At 42.9% G+C, this 9,549-nt stretch overlaps 1 protein-coding gene across 1 annotated transcript; it reads left to right on the forward strand.

The window, feature by feature from the left end:
• Positions 1–2: 2 nt before the first annotated feature.
• LOC144195854 (NGFI-A-binding protein 1-like) lies at positions 3–7,366 on the forward strand. The gene is made up of 8 exons (XM_077715708.1): positions 3–333; positions 2,694–3,493; positions 3,567–3,700; positions 3,779–3,830; positions 3,962–4,081; positions 5,045–5,213; positions 5,872–6,012; positions 6,092–7,366. The coding sequence occupies exons 2-8, from the start codon at positions 2,696–2,698 to the stop codon at positions 6,166–6,168; spliced, it is 1,491 nt and encodes a 496-aa protein (XP_077571834.1). The 5' UTR covers positions 3–333; positions 2,694–2,695; the 3' UTR covers positions 6,169–7,366.
• The last annotated feature ends 2,183 nt before the right edge of the window (positions 7,367–9,549 follow it).

A 9,549-nucleotide genomic window follows, 5' to 3' on the forward strand; every position in this document is an offset into this window, starting at 1 on the left:
GCAACACACATTTAGAGGAAAAGAGCGCACGGAAGTCTTTTCTTTCCTTTTCGGCGCTTTTTACTTCTCCTAAAAAATAAAAAAATAACTTTTAAAAAGTTGACAAGAAGAGTCAGATGCAACATTGTCGCGTTACTTGGTCCCACAAATAAATTTCTCTTGCTATTTTTGACACGGCAGGGGATATTTTATGTACATTTTCTCCATTTGACCTCCGTGGCTTTTGTTGGATTTTCCACTTGCAGACTGGCTACCGGTCCGCGTGCTGAGGACAAGTGAAGAAGAGGAGTGGCGCTCCCCACGTACGCACAAAGGGGCTCCAAAACACACCAGGTAGGCGCAACTCAAGTGCTTAGACTTAGAGGGTCGCATGCCAGACTGACACATACAGCAAACGCACATGTAATTGCATAAGTAGGTGGAATATGAAAGTGGCTCAACACTCACAAAGAGATTAATGACAAACGTTCATATGGTTGTCACACTTGAAATGAATGAATGCAGTTAGGGACCACCTGACAAAAACATGTTAAAAGAGAATATACAAACCAAATTCTGATATTATCCCCATTTACACAAATAGGGTGTGAATGGACATATTTAGTTAAATTACCTATTTTGTGGCTGACAACGAGAATTTATCCCAGCAGAAGTAGGTGTACTTTTTAATCCACCATAGATTGATAACATTTAAACGAGAGAAATTTTACTTTTTGGACAAATGTGATCCATTGTCGCAATTACCCTTAGGATATTACATGACATACTTTATATGTCACCAAGGAGTGTTTGGGAATCCCTGAATGGATGTAATGAAATTGCTCAACAAGGTGCATCAATGGTAATATACTGTGTTGTAAACTGGGGAAAAACATCTTTTTAGAAGCAAAATAGATGCCTTTGTTAGAGGTTGCTGTAGCAGTGAGGCTCATCAGGTGTGATGGGGAAGTGTCTGCATGACTGAGCAATAAATATATAAGTTGAAACTAGTAAATTGTGAGTGTACACAAAAATAACTCCTTAAATTCAGATATTGAGAGTGTTAGGCTACCTATTGTAGAGTATCTTTTTATGTCTACATATCGATAGTAAAATGTCATTTCCCATCAACTATAAATGCAACACAATATTAGGTATTTCAAGACACCTATGGAAAGATTTCTACATGTGTTACCTGACACTCCGACTGTTAAAGTTATCATTTCCAAAGAAAAGCAGCACAAAGTCTTTTTTTTTTTTGCATGTCCTTGCTTTTACCCCGCATATTTCTCCATTTGAAATGAGTGGAAATTTCCTGCAAAGAAAATTGTTTAGTTTTGGATCAAAAAATAGCACCCTATCATGTTTTTCTTTTTCTTTAAACGTAGAGTAGTGGCATTGTTGGATGTGTGGTGGAAAGAAATGCACAATGAGAACTTCTGCCATATTACAAAACTTTGATAGGGACTTGCAATAAACAATTTGAAGCCCCTTTTTGAAGAATTATTCTTAGAATGCCACTGCCGGCCAAACGACAGCCTGTATCAACAAATAAATACTTTCAAAACTGACGTCACTTGAGTCTCAAAGCGCTACTCAATTCTGACATTTGATGCAGTAAAGTGTAATACTATTGGGAATTGAGCACTCTGGCTCATATCCTTGTGGGCCAGTCTACTAGAACCATTTCACTACTTCATGTTAATACGTTGGTTCAGACAGCTTGTGTGTTTCCCACTTGGGGCCCCTGCTTGAGGCTATCCTAGGCGAGGCGAGCCCACCACCTACACATCCTGCAGGGGTGGAGACAGGCATGTGGTCCTCCCAGGAAGTGTGGCAATTGGTGAGCGCTCCTCTTCTAAAGTCACAAACAAGCTTGTCTCAACATTTGACTTTTGCTCAATTTAAGGGTAAACAGGATGAATGGAAGATGTTGAGTCATCTCGATGCATGCCCATAGCACAGGGGAGGGCAAACCGCTCCTCGGGGGCCACTTTTGCAGCAGGTTTTTGTTCCAACCTATACAGCAAAGACAGTTTAACCAATGAGATTTCTGCACCTGACTGCAGTCCATTGATTGGACTTGTACGGACACTATATTGGTGAAAAGGTGTCCTCTTTATGGGTTGGAATGAAAACCTGCACCCACAGTGGCCATTTGTGGAACAGTTTGCATGTCCATGCCGTAGCATATATTATAAATGTGGTTATTCCGAATTCTATCATTTTTACTATTTTCATCTTCTAAGTAAGATAAGGGTTACATTTTCCAACCAAGCCAATTTGGCTCAGAACGTACACAGAAAAATATTACTATTTTATGGAATAATAAATAAAGAATGAAGAGAAATCTAGTCAACTAATGCTCACCAATTTGACTTAAAAGATATATAACCAGGTTCAGCACTTTTAGTGAATATTATTACTCCAAAAACTAAAGATTCACATATGTGATGAATCAAAAGTGTGCAATTGTGTAGATGTGGTGTTGCAAAATATATTAGTCAAAGAAATTCTTTTTTGGTTACTTCCTTGCTTTTTTGCCAATGAGACATGGAAAGAAATAATACCACAACTTATTTTAATTAACACTTAGTAGAATAAAAACAGTTCAGGAAAAGCAGTCCATAAGCACTAAGTCTGTAAAGAAAATGTTTGGACAGCCTTGATGAAAAGGAAACGGCCCAAAAATCTTTTGTTTTTCCTTTCTTTAGTCATGGCGGCAGTTTTGCCGAGGACGTTGGGTGAACTGCAGCTCTACCGGATCCTCCAGCGAGCCAACTTGCTCTACTACTACGAAGCTTTCATCCAGCAGGGCGGCGACGACGTGCAGCAGCTGTGCGAAGCCGGTGAAGAGGAGTTCCTGGAAATCATGGCACTGGTCGGAATGGCCAGTAAGCCCCTTCACGTCAGGCGCCTGCAGAAAGCCCTGCGCGACTGGGTTACCAACCCGGCCATCTTCAATCAGCCTCTCACCTCGCTGCCGGTGTGCAGCATTCCCGTCTACAAACTTCCTGAAGGTTCTCCCACACTGCTGGGTTCCCAAGACCGAGCCAACACATCCAGTGTCAAGATGGTCAAATCCGTTCCCACGTGCTCGGACACGGGAAAACAGGAAGTGACTCGGGACAAATTATCCGTGGGCTCGCCTCTTCCAGGAAACGCCGAATCTCGGTTCTGGTCGGGACACAGCAACGATAGCGAGCACAGCCTGTCGCCATCCGACCTGGGTTCACCGTCTTCTCCGAGAGACGTAATGGAGGCTTTGGATGTGGCCGCGGTGCAGTCGGTCCTCGAGTGTGTGGACAGGATGGCGCCGGGACTCGCCAAGGTGGATCTGGCCGATGTCAAAGAGCAGCTCAAGAGCAACAAGAAGCTCGCCAAGATGATCGGACACATCTTTGAGCTTAGCGACGATGACCCACGGAGAGAGGAGGAGATTCGCAAGTACAGCGCCATTTACGGACGCTTCGACTCCAAAAGGAGGGATGGAAAACATCTAACCCTCCACGAGGTGGGACTGTTTTCTTCAAGCGCTAAGCCTCAACGGTTTGTCCGCTTTGCGCTCATTCTTGTTTATGGCGCAGCTGACGGTGAACGAAGCGGCGGCGCAGCTCTGCATGAGGGACATGGCTCTGCTCACACGCAGAGACGAGCTCTTTGGGCTGGCCCGGCAGGTCTCCAGAGAGGTCACTTACAAATACACCTACCGCACCAGCAAGTAAGGGTGGCAGTCCTACATCGCCAAGTTCTGGCATCAGAGTATTACTCCTTAAGTTCCTAAACTCTTTCTGCACAGGTCTCGCTGTGGGGACCGGGACGAGTCATCTCCAAAACGGATTAAAACTGAGGTGATCTTGTTATTTTGGGGCTCTAAGATTTCTGAGCTGTTTTTTTCCCTGTAAAATGTGATGATATTTGTGACGGCACTACAAGGACAACATTTTCTAGGTGAATCAAACGCTTCATTTTGCTTCTTCAGGAGAACTTCTTCGACATCCAAGAGGCGCTTCAGGCCATCCACATGAGGCAGGAGATGCTGAGGGAGCAGCTGGCCTGTGCCAAGTCTAAAGGAGACGAAAGCATAGGACGGAACCTACAGGTACAATTAAGTGTCAAGCAATTTTCCCTCTAAGCTGCGCGCATGCGCAATTGCGCACTACTCTCGTCTTCTCTGCGCAGCAGCAATCATACGGCGCGTAGTAAATAAAATCAAAACTTTTTGTTTATTTATCTTTGTTTTTTTTGTCTTTATTTATTTATTTTCCCCCTTTCCCCATGATGGCGCCGTTTACGCGGCAGCCAGTAGTAGTAGCTCTGTCCACTCTTATGTTTTTCGTGTTTTACAGCTTGTTTTACATGAAAAGTTAGAGGGAACATTGGCATGCACCTGCTTACGGCAGGTGTGATACTGGTGTGCCCATAGCGAGCAATGATGATGTCGCTCACACTGGTACTCAACGAAAAATTACAGGGAACATTGGTGTCAAGTGTGCAATTTTGACCTCAGAGACATTGACCTAATTAGAAGTCTGTCGCAGCACGGATGTTGGTTATTGATTATTAATTATCCAGTCACTGCGGAAACACACCTCCTTATGTTTGCTTTTTCCTGTGTCTGTGTGTAGACCGCATACATCTGAGCTAATACGATTTTCCATAACGTTATTCAGAAGGGAAGAGATTTCATGGTACATTCGCAGCGCCATCTCTGAGGAGGATGTGACATTGTCACGTTGTAATTTAAAGCGACAGTGACATGTGCCCTGATGATCATTTCACTTCCAGCAAGATGTTTGTGTTTTGATGCTCACTGATGAGACGTGCTGGCGAGTAACACAGCACACATAATTTGCGAAATTACACTACTTAAGTCTTTCTTTTTTTCCCCCCTCATGCTTTACGTTGATTGACTTCTTTGTAACATTACTTTTCATATCACGATATCACGACTATTGTGGCATACAGATCTCCACATTGAGATTTGACACAGTATATGTGAATTTTACAGTAATTTTGCTGGATAAATGGGATCACATGCTTAGAATGACATTGTTCTTTTCAGATGCAACTTGAGCGTCTCCTGGCGAGACAGATGGAAATCCTCCAGGACGCTGCGGTCCAGGAGAGACTGCAGGCTCTAGATTGGAGGATTCCCGCTGCTGCATTAAAGTATCTCGCCAACACCCAGAATACCAACGGGGCCGCCCATGACTCCAGCAAGGAGAATCAAGGTAAAACCGATCACCAAGCTTTTGCTGTCTGGGGCTAATGCACAAACTCTGCATGTCTTGGAAACTGCTTGCTCAAAATGTGTGTTTTCTTCTGCAAAAATGAAGCGTGAGTTATGTCTTCGGGGCTCATCTCCTCTTCCCACATCACCAAGTCCGACAGCTTCTTCTATCATTCTTCCCACAAATCCCACAATGCACCTGTAATTAAGCCACCTACGCAATGTTTACCTCCAGCCAGTTGCCCACAGGGGGCGTCTCGTCTCTCTCGTCTCTCTCTCTCTCTCTCTCTCTCTCTCTCTCTCTCTCTCTCTCTCTCTCTCTCCCTTTCCCTTTTTCTGACTTGCTCTCTTTTTTTCTTTATTTTTCTATCTTGCTGTTGCTCTCTCTTTTATTTCTTTATTTTTCTATCTTGCTGTTTCTCTCTTTATTTCCTACTCTCTCGCTGTTTCTCTTTCTCTTTCATTCTCTCTCTCTCTCTCTCTCTCTCTCTCTCTCTCTCTCTCTCTCTCTCTCTCTCTCTCTCTCTCTCTTTCCCTCTGTCTGTACTTCTGCTTCCTCCCTGCTTTAAAAATGTCCATGTCATTGCCTTTTTGCAGCATCTGCTTCAATGTTAGTATAAAAATACAATGAGTCTCTTTGCTTCTTGTTTGTTCTTTAGACGAGCGACCCATAAACTTGCGGGTCGTGAGCCAAACCATGCAGGAAGGTGACCTTCCGTTGGGCAAACAGCTGGCCAATGAGCTAAAACGTCACCACAACCACAACAGCAGCACAGACGAGACCAAAACACCAGCAACAGGTTAGCGTGGGGCGCTCCGATTGGTTGGTTCTTCAGTCTCTAGGGCTGATAGCGTCAATCTAAATGCTTGCCTTGTCAGAAAATGGGATGTCACAGCGAGCCGCCGCCAACGCGGAAAAAAAGATCATCAAATCGGAACCCGAGGACTCGACATAGTGCCCCCCCGCTGGGTCATATGGTAGTATGCAGTTGTCAACCGTCACTAGAAACTAAGCAAGCACAGCCACAGTAGAGCCTTAACAACCAATGTTGCCTCATGAAGAGCATTTATTTTTCTTGATTTCATCTTTGTGTCTGTGCCAAAGCATCAAGAGCGCCTCAAGTCTCCATGTCCCCACTCCAATCCCTCCCATGCTTGGCAGGTCTTATCGCTACTAGACATACATTTGCTTTCTTACCTCTGAACGGTTACTTTTGTTGCTTTTGTTGGCCACGTTTATGCTGGGCTTGAAGTCGAACTCTGTCTCTCTCAGTCTACCAAATTAATTTTGGTGTCGGAAACAAATGGCTTCTGAATTTTTGGGTTGACGCCGCATCTCCTGATTTGAAAAGATGTACAACAACGTGGGAATGAACGGCCGTTGCTTTGTGTCACACCACTGGTGGAATTCAGAAGTACACATCTGCATATTTAGAATACACCAGGAATGAAAATATTGCCCCAAGGCCCGCCTTCAGCTGTGTCCCCAAGAGTGTAAATAGTTGTGTGATAACAAATTGTCTTAGCCTAATCTCAGCCAGGTTCCGCTACGGCAAGTGTAACTGTGCTGTATTTGTTTGTGTCAATAGTGTTCGTGTGCATAAAAAAAATAACTTTGAGTGTCACAGAGGAAAAAACAGAAGTGTATAAATGCGGTGTATTAAACCTGCAGAACACAGCGACTATGATGATGTTGACTAGCTATCTCTTAATGCATATTTCATCTGTGTTGATGTTTAGCTGTAGAAACATTAAAAGATTTCAATGTGTCCTGACAGGTTAGTCCAATTCCCCCTTAGCCCCCAGACCAATGCAATATACTGTAGTATATGTGACTAACTTGTATAGAGTGTTTTGTGACTGTATGTCCGTCCATGGAATCGGATAATGTTGTCTTGATGTGCGACACTGTATTTGTATTTAAAAAAAAAAACGGTCACGGAATACATTGTTTCTTGTCGAGAAACTAGTGAGGACTCACAATCACGTGGTGATGATGTCTTCAGTGGAGCTCCCTCGCCTGAAGCCTTGACTCTCCTCATTGTCTCCTTACAATGGTAGATTAGGCTCCACCTAGTTATGCACCTGTTTTTTTTTAACACTAAAATATTTTATTTGTTATACAGCACATGACATTAAACTTTATTTTTTGAACCCTATCGTGTTGATTGTGTTGTGGTAAGTGAATTTCCTCTGGCTCTTTTAAGGACTCTAATGGGTTTCAGGTACACCCTGAAGTGGTTGTTAGCCTATTGCAGGGGATTGACAAGCAAACAATCATTCACACTTCTGGACAATTATGAGCACATCTGGAAGTATAAACGTGAATAAGATTGTATGTTGTGTGTGATAAGATATGTATGTTATTTTTAACAATGATTTATTATTAAATTGTCACAATCTTTGAGGTTTGCATCTTATAATTGGTGGTTGCTGAGGACTTTTGAGAGACACTAATTTGACGGACAAAAATGGCAATTATGTCATCACTTCTTATCAAATTTCAAATATTCTCAGAGTTATGGACTGTTTATCAAAATCAAAACAAAGACAGGTGACAGGCTATTTTTTCATTGAATTGAATTGACAATAAAAGCATTCAATTCAAAATAAATTGCTGACTGGCCTTGGTTCACAATTGCCTCGCAATACAATCCTTTTCAGTCCTTAATTGAACGACACGGGTAACAGTCGGCAGAAGAAGTAACCAGACAAAAGATGCAAAATCTAGAGCCTGGATTGGACGTGCCGCTGAATAAAATCTAAAATCTTCCCTAATTTCACTTGTATTGCTTAGAGCTACAACAAAGATGTGTTTTTTTATGATTTCTCAGGTACAACCGATTTGACATCAAGCTATGTGTTCTGACCTTCATTGTGTTTGAGCCCACTTCCATGTACACCTTGAACACGTGCGGCCTAGTAGAAGTCCAGACTGCCAGATCAAGAAATCGCCTTCCCCCAAATGAGTGATGATTCTAGGTTGGTTGTGGTTAAATCTCTGCCTCGCCTATTTGCATTCACGTCACACCAAGACATTGTGAAAGTAGCAGATGACTCACTCTGACGCAGGTTCTGTTCACATACTTCCCATCTTTTCTCTCTCGTGCACTCGCTCACACGCACACACACACACACACACACACACACACACACACACACACACACACACACACACACACACACACACACACACACACACACACACACACACACACACACACAACACACACACTCACTCAGACTCAAACCAACTAACACACAGACATTCTCAGGAGAATCGCTCTGCTCATGAACGCCCACGCCCGATGCTGTTCAGTGGCAGCCCTGTTCTGAACGGCCACCCCTCCCCTCCATGTCCTCCTCCCTTTCCCCCTCCAGCTCAAGTCACTGATGATGATGATGATGGGTTGCCGTAGCAATGGTTGGAGGTGGGCGGCTCCACGGGCACGATGGTGGGTGGCAGCCAGCCACTAAACAACGTGGGAGGGATCTGCAGAGCACCATCACCCTCACTTTGAAAGCTTTACAGAATGCGTGGGAGTGAAAATGATGTGATTCCATGTGGAGGGAATTTTTACACAATAATGAACTTTAGGGAGGTGAGAAAAGCGGCACTTTTCTTGACAAGATTCACATCGTGCTTTTGATATCCACGGTGCTGGAATTAGCAACACCGTCTGCGAGACTATTTATCGTTTTAAAGGAGACACAATCATTTATTGGTTGCCATTGAAAACTGGGAGGACTTATAAACAATTGATGCCATCTCTTCCATTCAAAATGGATTCAAAATCTAGTGTTGTCAATAACACCAAGACTTTACTTTCCCTGCCAGTCCTCCTAATTTTAACTGATTGGATGTTTATTATTGTCCCAAAACACAACACACTACTTTAGAGTGTTATTCGAGGAATAACAACAAATTATTTCTGTTTTTATCAATTTCAATAGCGATAATTTTGGTTTTGCTAACATTGTATCATATTCCTATATATATAAATATATATAAATTAAGATGTAAATATACTACTGAAGGGTTAATATGAATGGAGGATTTTCTTTGGGTACAATTTGGGTTATCAGTTGAGTGTGAAAAATAAATGCCCATGTGTAACCAGATGAATATCGGACAGTTAAGCAAGCCAAGTAGAACAAGCAATATTTGATGATTCATAGACTTTCAGAAATAACCTCGCTGTGGGGAATGCACGTTTGGCAGAAGCTATTTTAAATCCCACTTCAAATATAGCACAATATGTGTCCCACCAGAGGGTGGTGCTGTGTACACTGCACTGAGGTAATATCCATTTGTTGAATTCATGTATGCAATAGTT

The sequence above is a fragment of the Stigmatopora nigra genome, chromosome 1 (genome assembly GCF_051989575.1).
Source record: "Stigmatopora nigra isolate UIUO_SnigA chromosome 1, RoL_Snig_1.1, whole genome shotgun sequence".
Taxonomy (NCBI): Eukaryota; Metazoa; Chordata; class Actinopteri; order Syngnathiformes; family Syngnathidae; genus Stigmatopora; species Stigmatopora nigra.

Bases quoted from the DNA above. Each gene is read 5' to 3' on its own strand.
- LOC144195854 (XM_077715708.1), top strand. From the start codon at position 2,696: ATGGCGGCAGTTTTGCCGAGGACGTTGGGTGAACTGCAGCTCTACCGG. The intron at 3,831-3,961 runs GTGATCTTGTTA...TTGCTTCTTCAG, and splicing joins CAAAACGGATTAAAACTGAG to GAGAACTTCTTCGACATCCA. The intron at 5,214-5,871 runs GTAAAACCGATC...TTTGTTCTTTAG, and splicing joins CTCCAGCAAGGAGAATCAAG to ACGAGCGACCCATAAACTTG.